General features: G+C 33.5%; 3 protein-coding genes across 3 annotated transcripts; 1 reads left to right on the forward strand and 2 right to left on the reverse strand.

Annotated features, from left to right (window-relative positions):
- Positions 1-821: 821 nt before the first annotated feature.
- On the reverse strand, positions 822-15,358 carry LOC149737673 (insulin-degrading enzyme-like). Its single transcript, XM_089873544.1, has 22 exons — positions 15,076-15,358; positions 14,306-14,442; positions 13,829-13,932; positions 13,563-13,666; positions 12,834-13,003; positions 12,284-12,519; positions 11,550-11,639; positions 10,774-10,939; positions 10,335-10,457; positions 9,549-9,702; positions 8,747-8,972; positions 8,225-8,360; positions 7,489-7,580; positions 6,883-6,993; positions 6,180-6,393; positions 5,711-5,821; positions 4,759-4,915; positions 4,214-4,349; positions 3,651-3,798; positions 3,059-3,193; positions 1,760-1,821; positions 822-1,108 (listed from the first exon to the last, which is right to left on the reverse strand). Exons 1-22 carry the CDS (start codon positions 15,219-15,221, stop codon positions 1,013-1,015), a joined length of 3,054 nt encoding a protein of 1,017 aa, XP_089729670.1. The 5' UTR covers positions 15,222-15,358; the 3' UTR covers positions 822-1,012.
- A 179-nt stretch (positions 15,359-15,537) lies between these two features.
- LOC149737674 (DNA-directed RNA polymerase I subunit RPA49-like) lies at positions 15,538-17,183 on the forward strand. Its single transcript, XM_089873559.1, has one exon. The coding sequence runs from the start codon at positions 15,673-15,675 to the stop codon at positions 16,894-16,896; it is 1,224 nt and encodes a 407-aa protein (XP_089729685.1). The 5' UTR covers positions 15,538-15,672; the 3' UTR covers positions 16,897-17,183.
- Positions 17,184-17,188: 5 nt separating this feature from the next.
- Positions 17,189-20,182, reverse strand: LOC149737675 (acetoacetyl-CoA synthetase-like). Its single transcript, XM_089873554.1, has one exon. The coding sequence runs from the start codon at positions 19,751-19,753 to the stop codon at positions 17,723-17,725; it is 2,031 nt and encodes a 676-aa protein (XP_089729680.1). The 5' UTR covers positions 19,754-20,182; the 3' UTR covers positions 17,189-17,722.
- Between the last annotated feature and the right edge of the window lie 1,389 nt (positions 20,183-21,571).

Below are 21,571 nucleotides of genomic sequence, written 5' to 3' on the forward strand. Positions count from 1 at the left end.
TTCACGCACGTGGAGGCGATTTTGAAAGCCTCGGAGCATACTAACTTTTACGCTATTTTCAAGATATATAGTAGGGTGGGGGAAGACGGGACACCTTTAGCACATAATATTCAAATATCCCGATCGTGCTTTGAAGAATTAACAATAGTCATGAGAACACGGCTTTATATTTTTTTAATGTTCTTTGTTTACTACTCCATATTGGACAAGAAAATAGAATGAGTGTGTCCATCTTCCCACTACTTTTTTAGTATAAGCACACAGTCGATATAGTTTGTACCCGGGAAGATAGTCCATGTTTTCAACCCCCTTTCATGTACCATTTTGTATTAAACAAAGAATATTTACAAACTGATATAACCATATAGAAATGGAGCGTTGTTAATTTTTTTTAAATTGAGGAAGTATTGGATATTGTGTGCTAACGGTATCCCATCTTACCCCACAGTGCTGTATCATAGTGGCAGCTCCGAACTTTAAATTTTCTAGCTAGCAGTTTCCATGGCTGGTCTAACACGCAAGCAGGTTTCCCATAACCGCACAAAATATAGCCAGTCAACAAAAATACCGAGTTACTTTAACACTCGTATTTTGAGTGCAAAACCACGACACAAATTCCTACAGGTTTTTCGAACGAGTTCAGTACCGATATATGTTGCATGGTTAAATGTTATGTCATTCATATCTCTTTTAATTTATCGGCCATGAAAATTTCACAGAATATATGCAGCAATAATAAACTACAGTTGCATAGTAAAAACATATACAATTTTTTTGTTGTTTAATTTTATTACCAACAGATAATTAAAACAAACAAACAATTTTCCTAAAACCATTTAATCTGAGCAACATTGAAAAACGAGGAACAAAAATTTCATATTCATTGGTCTTCAAAGTTATACAGGTAATTACAGCAGCGGACAAATAAAGCACAACATAGAAATAATAGCCGACAAACATAGAAATCTTAAGACCTCATTCTGTGTCTTCACAACAACATGAATCACAATTATTATAGTTTAGCCTCGTTGATGTCCAAATATGGTCGTACCCGTGGGTATAACTCAAGACTTTGTTTGAATTGGTTTACATCGGATATCAATGTTGACTGTGGATTAAATAAATAATACGTGAGGTGTGAGGAATTGGTAACTGTAATAAATTTTGCGAATCTGACCCTTATTTGGTGCTTATAGAGTAGGATGATTCTTGTGTAAAGAAATACAGTCAGGATCTGGTGTCACAAAATACGTGACTGAGAAAAATCAAGTCCATAAAACAATACATGGTAACTGTAATAAATACTGTGAATCTGTCCCTGGTCTGGTGCTCATAGACAGGACGATTCTTGTGTAAAGAAATACAGTCAGTATAAGTAACTGCTAAAGATCAAGACCAACAAATATTGCTTGATTTTTGTCTGTTATGTATTTCGTAGCACCAGATCCTGATTGTAACCAATAAGTTTTTTTTAATTTAGAATTTTTAAAAATTAGGCGGCAAAGATTTTTAACAAGGCGATAAAATGCAAAGAAAAAAGCCTAATTTTCTAAAGTAGTTCAAAATCCCCTTTGAATGTTATTGTTTTATAGTTTATATTGATTAATCCCCCCCCCCAAAAAAAATTCTGGGAATTTTTAAAAGTTTCATCCTAAAATAGCGACTTTTCCTGTAGATCCTTTTTCAAATTTAAATATGTTTGGCAGCGGCATCATACAATGTGATGCTAATATATAATGTAAAACATGTCTAAACTTACTTCTGGAAGTTTTGGACATGGAAGCAAATCACCTTGACATGTTGGCTCTGCTTGAGTTGGACCTGTAGGTTAATTTCATGTTTATTATTATTATAATGTTCCTTATTAATTACTATTGCGTTTTAATTATTAGTAGTTATAAACCTACTTAATTTACGACAGGCGTGTCCAACCTTTTTTGACCCTTGATCTACTTTTCAACTAACCCACTGCACGCGGTCTACCAGCTAGCGTCAACGTATGCCGGAATATCTCTTGTATGCGTTTATCCCTTGTAAGCAACTGCACCGGTTCAATAAGCTATGCTCATGGTTTTAATTTATCAGCAACAAAACTCTACTTTAATTACTACACAAATTTCAATGACCAAAACTAATTGAAATGTTTTTAATATGCAACAAACGAAAAACGTCACACATACAATTGTTGCGTCACACGTCATATTTAGCGGAGCGTAGTTGTATTTTTGCAGGAAAATACCTCTCTGCTGCTCCTGATTTGCTTTTTTGACCTACGCCATTTTTTTATTACACCCGTCACGGTTGACCTGAGATAGGTTCGCGGACTACTAGTAGACCGCGGTCGACGGGTTGGGCACGCCTGATTCAAGAGATCAAATTCTTGCAAACAAATTGACTCTGTTGCGCGTTATTATTCGTTGCGTTTTTTTTATCAATTAGTAGTTGTACAACTATAAAAAATCAATAGGTTAACATTTACATTTACTTAAATCCAAAATTATTGTGGCACCAAGTGTATAACTGCTCAAAATTAACGCAGCACCGAAAGTGTTAAGTTTGTTAACATACATTGTTATAATTAAATCAATCAGGTATTGAATGGGTTATGGCACCCTAGGTGTCGGAGTAATGGGTCAACATACCCAAATTTTGCTCATAACTTAGTAACATACTACAAGTGGTATGTAAAAACACAGATTGTGAATCTGATTGTAAACTCACAATTTAAAAAACCAAAACTGTTTAATCATGAAAATTAACCAAGACAACAAATCCATAAAAATAAACAAACAATTTTTTCTCTTTGGACTCTAGCTCAATGGCAATGCGTTGTAACCGAAGGATACCAGGTTCAAAGCTCGATACTACCATTTATGGCGTATATGTCTAAAGGCAAGACACTTGACTTAACATACATTGTTGTAATCCAACCCAGTGGTCATTAAATTAGTGATAGCACCCTGGGTGGCAGGGTAATGACCTCACTTTGGCCTATATCTATGGCCTGCCTTGCTGTAAGAGATCACCCACATAGAAATACACAAAAAATAAAACTTACAACTATCTAAATTTTTCCCGAGCACATGAACAGTTAGTTTGGAACGCTCTGGTGCTGAAACATGGATGTACTGTTTATAGAAATCTTGTAACATCGGTTTGGTCAAAGTTTTTAAATGTTCGGCTTCAACCTCATCTGTTTTTAAAGAAAAAATTTAATTTTTTTTAAATGGTACCAGTTTTGTATTTTTTTCTACACAACCACAAAGCTGAAGTTTTAAAGGTAATAAAAATAATTAGGTATAAGTTTCATATAAATAAATATAAAATATAGATTGAAAGATTATGATTAGTTTGTACATACCACATGACGGACAATTTGGGCAACTCAATGGTAACTGTTTGTTAAAAGGAAAACAGCTATGACGCCGAGCAAATAGTGCAATGACAAGTGCCATGGCAAATTGGCAACAGTAATACATTATTACTTTTAGCAGTAAAATTGTCTTTTCATCTACTACAACAAAATTACATCTAAATTTAATTTACCTCTTTTTTTTTTAAAAAAAAGGGCCAGGACAAACGGTAACATATTCAAACAAAAAAATATCCTTTTTTTATACTATAACAAACTACATCTAAATTGAAGTCACCTCTTTTAAAAAACAATTGTTCCGACAAAAGTTCCGACCAATACTTTAATGTTTCCGTCCCCAATTTCTTTGGTTTCTCCAATATTTGTGCAGCAAGTGAAGAAACGTGTTTTTGGAACTCAGCTTCACTCATCTCATTAAGGTGATCCTGTTGTAAAGATCAAACGTTTACAAGTTAATGGTTTGGTGATAAATTTTAAATTATTGAAACCCATTTAAAAAAATTAAAATCATTGTAATTCATTTTAAGACAAAAAATGATAAATTTAATAAAACCATTAAAATTCATTTTAAAAATTTAAAATCCTGAAAAATTTAAAACCATTAAAATTCATTTAAAAATTTTTAAATCATAAAAAATTTAAAATCTTTGAATTCATTTTAACATAAAAAAAACTCAACAGTGAGCATGAGGTGCATGATTACATCATGTGTGTCTGGTGTATAAGAAGGCACCAATGTTACAATTAAAAAAAAATTGTAAAACATTTTTTGGCCCTTCCCTTTAAAAGCATTTATTTGTACCACTGTACCCTTCAGCAACACCACAATTTAGAACTCACCCCAACGTGTTCAATGAAAGCCTCAGCTCTTCCTTCCAAATAACTAGGTGTTCGCTCAGATTGGATAATGATTCTTAGACCTTGAACTCCATTACCACGATCAACACTACTGAACACAATGTAACCTAACTGCTCTCTGGAACAAAATAATTTGTTGGTATGAATAAATGAAATTTATTTTGTCTCTTCGGTCACCATAACGAAGATAGGAAAAGTTTACAAAAGCTAAAAGACGGGAAGTAACAGTAGAACAAAAGATGTTGTACTTTGGCTCTGCTTGTTTGTTAAAAACTCTTTTAGGCTCAAAACTAGGGTGCTAAAACATGGAACAATACTTCTTAAAAACTAGGGTAATGTGGCCAGAAACCTATGACATTATGCCTATAAGCATAGCATTGCCAGAAAAAAAATTTCCAGAGTGAGTTTTAATCTAAAAAAATAGATAAGAGGGGATGTTTCAATTTGCAACTATTTTTAAAATGGGGGTTAGCAATTGCTGAAACCCCTGGCTGCGACAGTATTCATGTGGAATAGTTCCTACCCACCTTGTACGTAGTATATTGAAACAAGGTTCCGATATAACTTGTGCCAATAGTTGCAACAACATGTTATCTGTTGTGTTCTGTAGACCAACTTGTAAGTAAACCAGCATAGATGAGATCTTTCGAACTTGGTTTTTATATTGGAACACATATGAACTACCTGGGGAATTTATAACATTGATGGATGTATATTTGAGATGTACATTACGCGGTATTTGACAATTGTGATCGAAACTGTTTGTGTATTTTTCAAACACAAATTGGTATGCAGCCACCCCCCTTTTAATCAATTAAATTGCTCTGTTACGGCATTTTTGTACTCGCATGCCCAAACACTGTGTATTTTTGTACAACGCATGCTCAAACACTGTGTATTTTTGTATAATGCATGCCCAAACACTGTGTATTTTTGTACCAAGCATGCCCAAACTAACCAAGCCACAGAAATTCTAGCATGACAGAATAATTTTATTGGTTATATATGGATAAGGCTTTTTTCCAGTTTGTATTTTAGATATTTGCCAACTTTGGCTACGCGAATACATTGGCTAGCTACTGCAGTGGTTAGATCGCATGTCGCTTTATTCACAGACACATGGTGTAAAGTTTGGGAATGGCAACATTAGAGAAGTATTTGTTTAAAGGTAAGACACCTAACAGTAGTTGCTTCACCCACCACCAGCAAGGAATAAGGTGTCCAAATTGTCATCCATACAAAAATTGTTTTAAAAAATATTTACCCACAAAGTTGTATAATTGATAACTTGTAAGCAGGCACGAGTTGTATGAAATGAGGCAGCCATAATAAAACTTATTTTGGCCATCATATGAGGAAAAATATGTAACAATTATTCTGAACACAGAATAGAATATAAAATATTTAAATTAGTTACAAAAAATTAAAGTACATCTAGCTTACTTATTTAGTAAATTCACGAAGATTACAGATGCTTACCGTTGGGTATTTTAAATTGTCTATGTTTCTGCAGCTCAGTTGGCAATAGTGGTTCAGTCAATGCTTTGTGTTGTAATATCTCTTCAACTGTTTCAGATATCTTTAGTGCCTCTGTAAATAAAAGAATATGTGACGTTTTTGGATAATATGCTAAAATTAATGAGCAATTTTTACAATGTTATGTCAGAGTTGGCCTGTTACCCGGACACCTAGGATGCTACAACCACTGGGTTGGAGTAACTACTGCTAAGAGTATTGGCCAAGGGCATATACGTTTATTTAAGCATCGAATTCATTATCCTTTCGTTACTATGTAAGCGCCTAACCACGGCACCAGACAACTTAATATATAAAAAATATTTGGTAAATTTATAACTTTTGTTAGTTTAGTATAATAAATAAGCTTAACGCTAAACTTGAAATAGATTTACACCTTATCCTGCAGTATATTAACATGAGAACAGCTCACCAGCTTTTGTGAGGTTCCCATGCATAAGCATCTGTACATGCAATCTCTTCATAAACTTTGGAATGAATTCTTGCAGCATCTCTGAAGTCAGGTTGACGAGTTCTGCACTCAGTTCATCCTTGGTCCAAGCCTTCTCGGACTTGACTACATGGCTGAAGTAGGATGCATGCTGGTACGGTTGGTCAGCCTTGAAGTTCTTAAGTGACCTTGTGTACTGTGAATAAATAAACTTTGCATAAGAATGTTAAGTTTTAACTAGAGAGTGCAGAATTGTAATAACATAAAATAATGATATTAAAGTTTTTTTTTATTATTTTTAACGAATCATATATATTCTTTAGATGTTAGAGGATTCTTTAGATTTTTAGTGAAAATATCAACACTGTTTTAGGAAGTAAACACATTTATTGTTTAAAAACAATGGGGCCATCTTGGTTTCCACTTGGGGCGTGGAATGCATGCTTTATCATGACCAAAAACGGATGGTGGTGTTCGGAAGCACGACAGACAGTAGTAAATATAAAACACGCCAAATTAGCGATGGTTTGTGGTTGATTTAAAAAAATTTGTGACATAAAATCAACTACGATATGACTGCTTTAATATCTGTGACTGATTGTGTAAATTGTTGCAATAGTTATCTATATTATCGCTCCCACATGATGACTAAGTTAAACAAAGGGGTTCTGGCAACACTGCTCACCAATTCTTTGATAACGTGGAATCTTTTCTGGTCAACACTGAAAGTTGTCATTTTCGTCAAAATCTTCTCGAGTAAAACTCGTTGCGTGTTGTTGTAACCTTTAATGGTCAACTGGGAAACAGAAAATTTGTTCAAAGAAATTATATAAAAAGATATATATATATATAGTGGGGGAAGATGGGACACTTTTTATTGTGTTTTCTCATCTCATTTGGTACTGGTAGTGAACAAAGATTTAGATAATTAAAAAACCGTATCCTCATGACTCCTACAGACCGTTGTTAATTGTTCAAAACATGATCAGGATGTTTGGATAATGTGTGCTAAAGGTGACTCATCTTCCCTCACCCTACTATATATAATATATGTTTATAATATTATAATAGTCATTTTACAATATCTCGAGTCCAAATGTTCTTTAGAATTTCTGACATAAAAATATTCGTCCAGGACATAAAATGTCTTTGCCAGACATAAAATCTGTCTGTAAGAGACAAAGTTTTTGCCCAAAAATATTATGTGAAAGTTTAAGAACTTATGCATTATAATATGACAAATATTTGCTAACCATAATTAATATGATAAATATAAGAAAACCATACTCACATGAATACCATAGACACTGTTGCTAAACTTATAACTCAATCCAGCAAGTTCAGCAGCATATGCGTATTCATTCAATGCATCCTTAAACAACTCTGTTTCGAAAAATACACGTAAAACGTTTGTATTTCAAATATAAGGAAATTTTTAAAACAAATATATATATATAGTAGGGTGGGGGAAGATGGGACACCTGTTCATTCTATTTTCCCGTCCAATTTAGTATTAAACAAAAAAAATTCAAACAACTATAAAACTGTGCATTCACGACTCCCTTAGACCGTTGTTATTTGTTTAAAACACGATCAGGATATTTAGAAATTATGTGCTAAAGGTGTCCCATCTTCCCCCACCCTACTATATATTTCAGCATGTTAATATTGGCAGCCTACCCTGTAAATTTTTAAATTTTTGTTTATTACATTTATACAGCATAATATTGAGTGAAATTTACCATTCAGGTATTTACATATAAAACATCAATTTTACGAACTAATTTTTAGGCAAATAATAGACATAGACTTTATTAAAAACCATTGGCATTTTTGCTTTGCTGCGAGATTTTGTCAGGGTTATATTGACAGAATAATATAACTCTTTAATAAAATATATTGGAAAGTCTTCTTGAAAAATACATTATGTGGGTAGCGGCTAGCGGGTAGCAAAAAATTATGATAAACAATTCAATAGATTTTTATTATGTTAGTTATTAAAACATTCAATGTAAAAGTAGACATACCAGTAAACATATACACCATGTTACAATGCTGGGGAAATGAGTAAGCCACTGGACTGAACAACTCAAATAATATGCAAGCTTTAGGGAGTTTGAATTTATCATCTTGTTTGAACCAAACATGCGATAACTGGTTTCTCTGTGGAGAGGGTTAAAATAAAAATAGTCATTTTTGAATTAATAAAAAGATTTGTAGTGATGTGTTGTGCCAATTTTAAATAGGGAAAATTACAGTTTTGGTTTAACACATTAAAAGTGCTACAATTTCCTACAACCAATTTAGATCATGATGTCAGTTTCAAGCATCAAACCCAGTATCCTGCAGTTACGATACAGGTGCTTAATCGGAGCCATGGCACCAGATGATCATTGCAATGAGCCAAAGTTTATTAACATTTATTTTTTTTATATTGACTTACATTATTCGTATCTTAATTTTGCCATTAAAGAAATGCCAAAATGCAAAAAACATCCCCAAAAAATATCAAACACTTTTTTTTGTTAACCGCAACAGATACGAGATACCTTTATCAGTTCTGGTATAGGGGAACTCCCTTGTGGAAGGGGGGCAATCGTGAAGTCGGTTGGAATGAATTCATTGGGGGGTGGGAGATGGAACTTGGATGAGGGGGTTACTTTGCGACAATTGTTGAGAAGATCCTCGGAGATGGGGGTGAGGTTGTATTTTGCTCCGTACCACCTCTCGGTGACGTCAACTTCATCTTTGTAGGATTTCGATACAAGGGTTATTCTGTGGTGAAAATTAAAATTATGTTGTTGGTTATGTGATATATATGTATTATGATTCAGCTGTTATGGGTTGCAAGGGAAAAAGTACATGAGCAAAAATCTGTGTTAAAAAAAAAAATTGGAAAACATTTTAAAATGTTTATTTAGGTAAAAGTCAGGAAGTTAAAACACCAAAAAAGTATGCATTTTTAACTTTTTAAAACTCATAATTAATAAGTTAGCACCCTTGCACTTGAAACCGCACTCATTGTATTAGCTAAGGCTAAATGTTCCAATTAATCCATGCAGTTAAAACATAACTAAGTAAGAGGAATATAAGGGAACATTAAAAAAAGGATAACATGGATTGATGGATGACGATACAAAGACGGGCGGAATAGGTTTTTCTCATGTAATCAGTAACTTTATAAGACTTGGTAATATTTATGCAAAAAAAAACAATGGGTGCAATTAGTGGCATAGCCACACAAAAAAAAAAAAAAAAAGTTTAAATATTTATTTTTATTTTTATAATTTTATTTAAAAGGGAAAGGTGACCACCCTGGCTGCACCACTGATTGAAACATCAATCCCCCACCTCATATTATCGGGGTTAAGCCTTGCAAGGAGATCTTCAACAAGGTCTGGTCGGAATTCCTTCACGAGGTGACCTGCTGATAATACGTCTTCCATTGGAAAGTAATGCATCGACTCACTGCAGTTCTGCACACATGAAGTTGGCTTTTCTTTGTCTAAAAACAATGTACAAGGTATTCTTTACAATAAAACTAGAGTCCAAAAAAATTCAAAAACTCTTTACAAAAAGTCCAAAAACGTTTCATATTAGATCATTTTTTTTTGTAAAATTTAAATACACACAAATAAATTTAAATTGTTGGATGAACGTTAAATAAATGTTAGAGAAATTTGCATGTGTCTAATTTGAACAGTGTTTAGTGCAGCTACGGTCTAAAGTTCTCCAATACATAAGCTGTGAGATGTGGATAACCACACAAGACACAAGACACAAGTACTAAGAATTATTTCCTTTTTCCTGTTTGATTTAAGAACTGTGTATCGATATGCAAAGCACTTAGAGTAAATAGTGGTGCTGTATTTCATTATTTATTCTAATATATCAATATTTATCCTCTTAGTTTAGTTAATGAATCAAATAGGGGAATGGGCCAATCCTGGCCTAAATCCTAGGACTCATGGCGTGTCTGCGTGTCACATTGTGGGACCTTACCCACATAGAATAGAATAATAAATTCAATGTCTAATGACACAATAATATTTAACAATATTAATAACTAATTGACAATTATGAAAACGACACACAAAAATCACATTTTTAACAATATTTAACATTTAAGTAATTCACCTTTAAATTTAAAGCTCATGTTGTTGAGATCTTTAATTTCTTGAAATATCCACGAGGGTGTTCCACTTGTTTTTAACATATCAATATATTGGTACATACAAACTACTATGTCATCCACATGTGCTGAAAACAAGAGATACAATAACTCAAAGTTAAAAAAGCTTTTACAAGTTGACAGAAAACTTAAATAATGAGGTGTCTACATTTCATCTGTATATCTGTTACTTTACACCTTTTATACCTATATTTTGTAGGGTTTACAATATATTATCATTGTATTCTGTTATTTCAGCTACCAGGCATAATGTAAATAATCTGCCATCTGGCAAGTTATCAGGAAATCTGACATTAAGAAAACAAACTATGTTTTTAACTTTAAATACCAAAATAGCCAATACAAGAATATTTTACTTTTACCAAACCCAAGCAAACAACTCACCCATTCCTTCTTTAGTTAAATCAACTTGAATTATGAAGAAGTCGAACCCACGAGCCCCCCCTTTTTCACCCGCCATCAGGGAATTCACCCAACCCCTTGATTTTAACTCAGACAACAAACTTCCCGGCCCCTCGTGCCCGATCAGGTGACCAAGGTAAGAACCCGGCTGTTAATTAAATATGTTTCGAATTAAATAGGGTAAGTATGTAAAATGTATGGGTAAAGGGGTGCATGGGGTAACATTTCAGCTTAACTTTAGCAAAAACATATTTTAATTGTTTTTTATTGTTTAGCCCCCTTTCAAGCACAATACAGCTTTCACCATGTTGTTGAATATGTATACAAACAGGTAAGGCGTAAGTATTGTAATTTCCATATAATTCAAAAAGGTTTGGTATGTCTGACTTTGGATGTTACTGCATTTTAAGAATGTCACCCGAGTAAAATGTAAAAAAAATCAGCAATAAATAAAAACACAATACAACTAGCAATATTACACAGATTTATATATTTTGAGAAATCTAGCATCATCAGTCTCTTAAACAAATACAATTTTCTGAATCAGTGGTATTTCTGGTATGTTTCAACAATATTCTTTCAGTAACACAAATATAAAACAGTACCAGATCCTTAAATATATAACACATATTTAAACAGCCAAGCTAGGTTATGCATAGTTTTAACTTTTGTCAAAAATTATTTTTTACTTTCTTTTGGACAACAAAATTGCCAAACAGTAATTCACAACCGCATTCAAATGTTGTAAGTTATCTTACATTGGATTGGTAATGTTCAGTGAGATCAGGAATTGGGAACGTTAGCACAAGGTTTCTAACATCTTTAACTGGAACCACTTTCATGCAGACCTGTGTAAGAGGTATTAAGTCAATGCTTTTTAAGCTACAGTATTTATTATGTAATGGAAACAATTTAGTGACCAAATTTCAGAATCTGTATTTCACACAAATACAAATTTATGTAAGCATTTGAAAGACAGTTTTTATTGTACAACATTTTAAAGGCTTTGTGATGTACTAGACATAGCCAATTTTAAAAATGACACTAAATCGTAATCGAAAAACAGTGTGTTAAGTTAAAGCATTAATAGTTTAGCTATATCCTGCCAATTTCTGCTATTAAACTGGTGGGTAGTGTATCCTGTAACACACACTTAGAAACCACTGACAAACACAAGATGACATACGATATTATGAAATGCTAAACAGCTATAAACGCAAATATTTGTAAACCATAAACAAATGTAAAAAATACCTTTACTATGAGCTTACTACACTGGTTCAGTGGTCATAAAAGAATATTTATACCAATACATAGCTGCCAAACTATTTTAGGGGAGGCAGGGATAATAGGACATGCAACATTTGAAAAAAATGATACAAATGTTTACAAATAATTTAAGGATGAATGTGGTGCAAAAATAGTCAGGGTAGGCCCTCAATTCAACAAAACGTATCCAACAAAACGATACAGGTGGTTGAAAACTACATACCTTTAGTTCTTTCTCAGTGTATGGTGATTCAGTGTAAGTCTCCACAGTTAGTTGTTTGTTTTTAATAGAAGAAAACATGGGCGTAACCATATCTGTCAGTTCATCTAATGACTCTCGCCCCAACACAGCAAGGGCCATAATATTTGCTGAGTACATTGAGTCATGAAACTTAAGCAGTTCATCACGAACACAAATGTCTTTTTTTTTAGGCTCAGAGTCAAGGGTCTCTTTGTTACCTGTGGAAAATAAAACTTTCTTATGTATATAACTGATAATAGCGTGTCAAAAGTTTAATACACCTTTCTTTTGAATGTTATAACAGAGACAACAATAGTTAGCAAAATAAAAAGACGGAAATTAACTGCAAAATGAAAGTGGTTAAACACGTTATGGATAAATATCTATTTATAAACACTGAACAACCTCATTTTCAGTGGTCTAATAATATTACAGTAACATGTAAAATACTTTATGTTAACTTTTTTAGAAATACTGTTATTTCACTATAAAATATATTTAGAAGACAATACAAGAGATAATTATTAATTACCAGTGCCAAACTGTGAATATGGATGGTTAGGGTTAGCTGTTGCTTTATCAAGTCTCTGAAGTCTCCACCCATCAGACATCACGTTTTTCTCGTGCTCCGAGTGCACCGCGTTCATTTCACGGTCCGTGCAACTCGCGTCAAAGAGAGGGCAGATGAAGAATTGAGAAAATCTGAAAAAATTAATATTTTACTTTAAGTAGAAAGTTGTGTTGTGATTTAATGTGACACAAATATTGATAAACAAGTGATGAATAAATAATCAAACTGTTTAATAATTTATACAAAATATTCATTCTTTTATAAATAATAAACAACATGAATGAAGTCACTGTTAAAGAAAAAAAACGATGAATTACTTATTACATAGTATTCCTTTTTATATTTAAAGTTTTTAGAATTAAAGCAACATGTTTTTAAATTTTAAGTAAAATAGGGTGTTACTTTGTTAAAATACAGTTACACTTATGTCTTCATCAAATAATGTGGTGAATGCAAATTATGCAATATATAGCAACTTTACTGACTAATCTGGACATCTGGTGAATGCAATATACTTTGGATCTGCTTGTTTGTAGACAACTAATAGCAGAGTAAAACCTCTGATTAAAAACCGCTATAAATGTGTAAAACTGATGTGCAAAACATTTATTGTGATCCTTGTATAAAAAAAAATGGGCATAACATGTCATTCCAGTATTCCACACACCCATAACTTTACGCTCATGGTACCTGTCCAGTATTTCTTTCAGATGTTTATGTCCCACATCAAAGTAATAGTTTGTATGATCATCTGATGTATATGCATTGGAGTTTCCTGCATGTTGACTCAGAAACTGATGGGAAAAAATAAATTTAAAACAGAAACTAAAGCTCATAACAAAAATTAGACGAATGTATAAAAATTCTAAATTAAAACGTTAACAATTTGAAGAAAAACAAAGTAAAAATTTAATAAACATTATAATGGTTAAAACTTGAAAATATATCTTAATTACTTTGCTATATTCATCTTCATCAGGATATTTCTCGGTTCCAAGAAACAACATGTGTTCACAGAAGTGAGCGAGTCCTTCCAATTCTTTTGGGTCGGATAAACTACCTGGGTTTGTGATAATACGTTGTTTAACGAAAATGTTAAAATAAAACAAAAAACTTGTGAGTGAAGAAGTTTAATCAAAACAGGGCAATGACAGTCGTTATATCACAGGTGTTCTGTTTTATATACCTCGTGCTACCTTAAGAGTTATCACGTTTTTAGCTTTGCAATTGATTTTAGTTTCAATTGTTAATTTGGATAACCCATTAGTGACTGGGTTAGAGCAATTGTTGTTAGGTGTCTTGCCTAAGGACACATACGCCCACAATGGTAGCATTGGCAAACCTTAACACATAAACTCTTCACAAGAGGCAGGTGAGCTAACCATTGTGCCACTGCATCAGACTGCTGTTTATTACCTTTAAATTCAACTTACCAACATTAACATCCATAGAAGCAGCAGATTTATCGGTTTTTGGATCGCTAATCAGCATTATTTTTAACCCATTGTTTAATTGTAGACCACGGTATTCACGTTTATCTGAATCCGATTTCACAATTCCATCATGGACACTGCATAAATGTGCTATTATTTGAATAAATGTAACATACTTTATTCTGAAAAGCTGGAAAACGAAAGTCTTTATAATCATGTGTCCTGTTTAATACAACTCCCTTACGAGTTACTAAGTATGTTACTTTGAGGGTAATTACTTTTTAGGTATTTTTTATGTGTGGCTGATAATTTGGACAACACCTTAGCGACCACTGGGTTGGAGCAATTGCCGTTAAATGTCTTGCCCAAGGACAAAATACACCAACAATGGTAGCAGCGATGAGCCTTGAACCCATGGCCTCTGGGAGAGAAGCGGGTACATTAACCCCTTTGCCATGGCGCTGGGCATTTTTTTAGTAGCCTCTGAAGTTATGTTAATTTTTGTATGGTTGATAATTTGGAAAACCTATTAGTGACCACTAGATTGGAGCAATTTTTGTCGAACATCTTGCAGAAGAACACACACTTAAAATAATGGCAGCATCAGCCTCTAAAATATATATTTTGTTTTGGTTAAAGACCAGCATTTTAACTACTGTAACGTCGTACATATACATTACATAATTATCAACCTACAAAATATTCCAGTTAGCATGATGCATTTTCATTCAAAACCGAATTTAAATGCGTTAATATGCTATTATGCTTACCTTAGAATGTCGTCTAATCGTCGCGAAACCAACTTCAGCTTCCTTCCTTTACTTGGATTTGTTGGGGCCATGGTGTAAGTTGTGGTTACAATGTAAGAACGGCAGTTTATTCTTAATATTTTCCTAAATATTGTACTGCACAACATTCACGCCGATCGCTGGCGAAAAGTGATGACTCTTAGTAACCTACCGTTAGTCAGCGTTTAGACACGTGACCAAACTATGACGGTGCTTTCCATAAAGTAGAGTGCAGTGCGACGCACGTGTTTTCTACGAGTTTGGTAGAAAATTCAACTTACATTTAAAGAAATTGAACGCGTTGTTTTAAAATGTTTACAAATTGTTTTAATTTGAGTTTACTACAACCCATATTGACACAGCAATTACAAACCAGTCATTGTATTATACTGTAAAGTTTGCATCAGTGCCAGTGTAGTCATTATAACACACAAGACACAACTCTTAGCTGCATATTGCCTTTGCTATATTAATACTTATGCATAATTGAAAATATAAAATATTTATGCAATATTAAAAAAATGCTACAAAAATGTGTTTCTTTTAAAAAAACTTATAAAGTTTGTTCCCCCAGACAGAATGAGTGAAATTATACTGAAATATGATAATAAATCTAGTACAAAAACTCTTGTAGAGTTCAGCAATGGCACACCCAAACCTGATTCAGAGTTTCAATGCTCTCTATATGCGGATAAACGTTTGCAGAACCCAAAATTCAAAAACAACAAAGTGCTCGTTGTGCAAGGATCACATTTAAAATATGTTGGAAACAATTATGAAGATAGGCATGCCAATCCAACTGCATCAAGATATGTTCTTATGGAAGTTGACGAAAAAAAACAAGTGGGTAAGATTTTTGAAACTGAGTATTTTAAATTGAGACCCATTATTGGAAGTGAGGACATCGATATTGATGAAGAAAGAGAGATGACAGAAAAACAGCTCGAGCAAGATGAACGTAGCTTTATCGAGAGGCAAGATGACCTGACTGAAGTGTTTGGAAGCCACAGAAGAAAACGTGCGATGGTAACGAGATTAAGAAACAAAGTAAAAGACAGCACCGATGCTGTTCAAACTGCAGTTGAAGCAATCATGGAAAATGCGGACACCTCTTTACTTTTAGATGAAGAAGGTGCTTTGGACACAATGATAATTCCATGTTGTAAAACTGCAGAGACCGTAGAAGATGTTTACCCGTTAACAAATATCTTCCCTGATCATGTAAGTCGCTGCTTGATTGAGGAAGCTCAAAAATTTATTCACCCAACGGGAGCAGAAATTACAGAATGGAAAAATCAAGGGGAAGGGTTGGGATCTCGATTTATTGTTGAACATGCGAAGAATCCTGCACTTGCAATCGTGCAAAACTCTCAAATTCACACCGAGTATGCTTGCTGCTTACAACTCATGGTGTGTCTCATCAGATTGTATAAAGTAAAATCAAGTGAATATCGTGCAAAGACAGTATTTACTGATCTAGCTGAACCAGTTCGAGACTGGGTACTCTCTGAATTCTTTTTGGATGGTTGTAACAGAAATCGAAAAATGCCTACCCGAATGAAAGATAAGGTGTTGGCTTATGCTATTGTGCTGGCCTGGCATATGGATTCCTTTAGCACTGATGGGGACATGATTAAGGAGGCTTTTTCAATTTCACAAAAAAAATTATCAACCCATGTTCGAGCACTAGGTGGAAATGTAAACTTGTTATCTAAGAATGGCTTTAAACGTACAAGTGTTATCCTGAAATTGCCTTTACAGTTTCCAAATACTGCTTTTAAGGGCAGAGGACAAGGCCATTAGCACATGGGGAAACAGAATCCTTATTTTACTATTAACTGCCATTGTTTTTGTTTAATATATACGTTAAGAGGTCAGTCATACTGCATTCAGTATATCTTATGTTATTATAGAATAGAATATTACGTTTAAATTAACTTGTTTCATAACTTTCATTCAATGTAAAATGTATGTTCTCTTTTTGGAACTGTCTTGGAAGGCCAAATTGTGAATCATTATTAATTGTTTTTTCATTGTCTTCGAATCAAACACCAGATTTTTAACATCCAAATAAACAAGGTTCTATCTTACTGAGTTTTCTGTAAATAAATAAACAATAATTTAAGATACAAAACAAGCAGTAGCTCTTAAGCATTTTTAAGTAGTCCTAAGACTATGCCATAATAGTGAAACGTATAAATATAATGCTTCGTTATAAAATTCACACAGTTGCTAACACAAAAAATGAACTCGAACTTCTAGAACAGAGTAAAAATTAATTGCATAAAATAGAAACACAGCTAAAAATTATATTTGAAATCTGTGACATTTTGGTCTTTACAACAATTAGAACTAAAGTAATATCTTCAAAAATCAAACTACGAAAATAATATGCAGTTGTGTATAATGGCTAATCATAAAAGCTACAGTTGTTTACTTTGGATTTGTGCAAACAACCCTGTTTACATGTGTTAGTGCTTGGATTAATTACTCTACTGTTGTGACATTATATTTGTATTTGTTATTACTTCCTCTTTATAATGATAATGAAGCAATGTGTATAATACGTTCAGCAACCGACTAGGTCTACTAAAATAAAAGTTAAACTTGAAATTAAACATGTAAAAAGTTAGCTGGGTATTACTATGTTCTTATATAACTCCAAAGCTTCTGGATTTTTGAAAGCTCCTTTATGTTTGACATCCATACCCGCTAGAATTTGTGTGACTGCCATTTCTACTTTCTTTCCACTGATTGTATATGGGATATCTTGTACTTGCATTAGAATAGCTGGGACATGGCGTGGGGTTAATTGGGCACGAATTTGCTGGCGTATTTCATTTTCCAACTTCATATCAAGTGAAAAACCATCTGCCATCTTTAAAAACAAGATGACATTCTCTGTGTAACTTGTGCTGTCTTTTGTGTATTTGCGGTAAGCAGCTGCAACAGAATCATTTATTTCTTCTTTAAACCGAGATTCAATTACGGAGTATAACTCAGAAGTTCCAAATCTAACTCCATTAGGATTCAGTGTGGCATCACTTCTACCTAGCATAACAAAGCCATTGGTTTGTGAATTCTGCATACAATAATCACCATGACACCACACACCAGGTAATTTACTGAAGTATGCATTTCTATACAATTCTCCTGAATCATCATTCCAAAAGCAAGTAGGCATGCACGGGAATGGAACAGTGCACACTAGCTCTGCTGGTTTATCATAAACCTGAATCGCATTACCCTCTTCATCTTCTAGAAAGCAAGCAACGCTCATACCAAGATTAGCTGACTGTAATTCACCCCTATGAACAGGCACTGTCCAGTTTTGTCCGATAAAACATGAAATAATATCTGTTCCTCCAGTTATTGAGCCTAATAAAACATCGTCCTTGATATTATTGTAAACATAATCATATTGGTGGCCAGCTAAGGGTGAACCTGTGCAGAGAACAGTGTGCAAGGTACTTAAATTATGAGTTTTCATTGGCTCCAGCTTGTACTTTTCCATCACATCTAAACACTTTGCGCTGGTTCCTAAAATGGTTATTTTCAAACTATCTATTAAGTCAAACATGACATTAGCTTTTGGTTGAAATGGTGAACCATCATAGAGAACAATGGTTGCACCGGATGATAAAGCACCAACCAGCCAATTCCACATCATCCATCCTGTGGTGGTGTAATACAATATTTTATCAGATCGCATCATGTTACCATGTAACATGTGTTCCTTCATGTGTTGGATTAAAGTCCCTCCTGCTGAATGAACCATACATTTTGGAGGTCCTGTGGTGCCAGATGAGTACATAATAAACAGTGGGTGGTTAAAAGGAAGTTGCTCAAACTGCAACCTATCAGTTGTTGACCCAATCTGAAGAAAAGAGGATAGCATCATACTTTTTGGTATGTCATCTATGTTAACACTTTCCATGTTATTAACGAAAGGAATCACAACTACAGACTGTAGATCTGATAGACCATTAACCACTTGTCGCAGTTTATCCAAATGCGTATGAATTTTATTGTTATATCGAACTGCATCCACTGAAAATATAATTTTTGGTTTGATTTGCTGAAACCGATCTAAAACTCCAGAAACTCCAAAATCAGGTGATGTACTACTCCATATTGCGCCAATACTTGCAGCTGCCAGCATAATTACCACGGCATCAGTGCAGTTAGGTATGTACCCCACTACTCTATCTCCCCTCTCAATCCCTAGTTTACGCAGTGCTGATGAATACAGTGCAACTTTAATGCGCAACTCTTTGTATGATAAACTTTCAATATTTCTTCCTTCACCAGCAGATAGTATTGCCACTTTATCATCATCATATCGTAACATATTCTCAGCATAATTTAATCTTGCACCAGAGAACCATTCTGGGTTGTCAGTAATCTTTTTCGTCACATCCACAACTTCAACATACCCAGTAGAATGTAGTATTTCCATAATATCCCACACCTCCCCCCAGAACTCTGCATAATTTTTGGTTGACCATTCCCACAATTGGTCGTAACTTTGCAGTGCTAAATTGTACTTCTTGTTTATTCTTTGCATAAAGTTGATCATATTGTTGTCCTTTACACTGAAGTCTGGGGTCCACATTACTCTATTTAATGCCTTTTCACTATCTTGTTTAATTGGCCCCATATTATACGTTTATTGCTAGATTATAGACAAATACCTTCATAAAACAGTTAATTTTATTGTATGAAAGAATGAATATATGATTACATACCAAGGCAATATATAAAAAATCGCCATAAATGTAAATACATATCCTATTCCATTGTTTCTTCATAGAAATTAACACTCTTACATAAACATGTATATACAAACAAACCACAAACTAATGTACATAAATAATTTTCCTCTTGTTTATGTATGTTTGGTAGACTGTAGGAAATCGTATATTTGTTGTTTATTACGTACACGACCGACACAAGACGACTCACGATTGTCACTTCCTGCTGTGGAAACGGTCGTGTAACAAGAGTGCTTAGCTTTAATGAAAGGGCATGGTATTACTATAAAGATAATAAAAAGTTGCCAAATTCGTAAGTTTATTGTTACCTCACATCACCTCTTTTTGTTTTATAACAATGATTTTCTACTGTGTCTCTTACTGCAGATCAAATCAAAACCGCAGAAAACTCAAGAGCAAAGATTATGTGTCCAAAACACAATAGATGTAGGGAAAGTACGTATTTTTCGGTAAATTGAAGGAAAACTCGGGCGCAAAAACAAGTTTGGACACCAGAAATTTTAAAAACGTGGGTAATTTGATCTCTGTTACCAAAGGATTGAGTATACTGTGATATTTTAGTTATTTAACAGAGGTAGCTTTGGTTCAAAAAGTTCTTTTTATAAAGTGCACGCTTAGTATCCCTCTCTCGTAAACAGCCGATGGCACGACGTGATGTTTTGTTTTCCCTGAGTTTATCTAAACTCCATTAATTTGGCCCCTTGCATAGTTTCACTTACTTATACACCTAACTTGCTACAAACCATTACGTCACTCTCGCCACAAAGGTCTAATCTTTTTATAGTTTCTTATTGTATATTAACTTTTTAAGTGCAAATTAACTGCTGTAAATTTATAGTACAATAGGGGAAGATGGGACACTTAAGCACATATTGCCAAATATTTCCAAAATCAAAATAGATGACGGTTTTTGGGTAATACCACGAATTAGTACTATCATTCCTTTATTAATTGGCACCAATTTAATAAAATATAATAAAACACACGAGGAGTTATTTAGCGATCCGCACAGCAGGTGAAATTTTACAAATTTGAAAACACACAGGATAAGATGGGACAGTTTAACATCATTGTTATTTTTGATTATTAAGTGTATTTATAAATAAAAAATACGTAAATACCACAAAATAATACTATACGCTTTAAAAATTAAGCCTAAACATTATTTTTCTTGCCCTACTGCTATAGTTTTTAACATTGCATAACAATTGGTATTGTTTGAACGACAATGGGTAATGTTCGAACATCAATGGATAAATAGTGTATCCAAAAATGTATATAAACTTGTAATAACAGAAAATTGTTAATAACTATTGATAGAGTTTTTATTTTTGCTACAAATTGGGTATTACTACTCTGTTTTTGGCACATGCCACTTCTTATAAATTAATACCAAGTGCAAATGAACAAATTTCGAATATATTTTTAAAATTGTATTATCTTTTTATTATATCATTTTCTTATAGTTGAAAACCCCCTGAGGTATAAATTACTAAATTAAAAGCAAATCTTTCAAAGTTTGGCAATGAAAACATACAAAATTACAATGTGGGGGAAGATGGGACTCTAAATTGAAATATATTTACATTAGCAGTATTCTGCAACTTGTAGTTAACCTACCGAGTTTAACAGGCTGTGTTAGTTTCTTTGCCATGTAAACTCCATATATATAACGTTAAACCGATATTTTTGTTGTTGTTTTT

The sequence above is a fragment of the Ciona robusta genome, chromosome 3 (genome assembly GCF_009617815.1).
Source record: "Ciona robusta chromosome 3, ASM961781v2".
NCBI classification, from domain to species: Eukaryota; Metazoa; Chordata; class Ascidiacea; order Phlebobranchia; family Cionidae; genus Ciona; species Ciona robusta.

What these genes read in the sequence shown, in the direction of transcription:
- LOC149737675 (XM_089873554.1), bottom strand. Translation starts at nt 19,753, where the DNA reads ATGGGGCCAATTAAACAAGATAGTGAAAAGGCATTAAATAGAGTAATG.
- LOC149737674 (XM_089873559.1), top strand. Translation starts at nt 15,673, where the DNA reads ATGAGTGAAATTATACTGAAATATGATAATAAATCTAGTACAAAAACT.
- LOC149737673 (XM_089873544.1), bottom strand. Translation starts at nt 15,221, where the DNA reads ATGTTGTGCAGTACAATATTTAGGAAAATATTAAGAATAAACTGCCGT. An exon ending in ACAATTTAAAATACCCAACG is followed by an intron (nt 4,916 to 5,710) that starts GTAAGCATCTGT and finishes TAAATTCCCCAG; the next exon opens with GTAGTTCATATGTGTTCCAA. An exon ending in CGGGAAAAATTTAGATAGTT is followed by an intron (nt 1,822 to 3,058) that starts GTAAGTTTTATT and finishes ATTAACCTACAG; the next exon opens with GTCCAACTCAAGCAGAGCCA.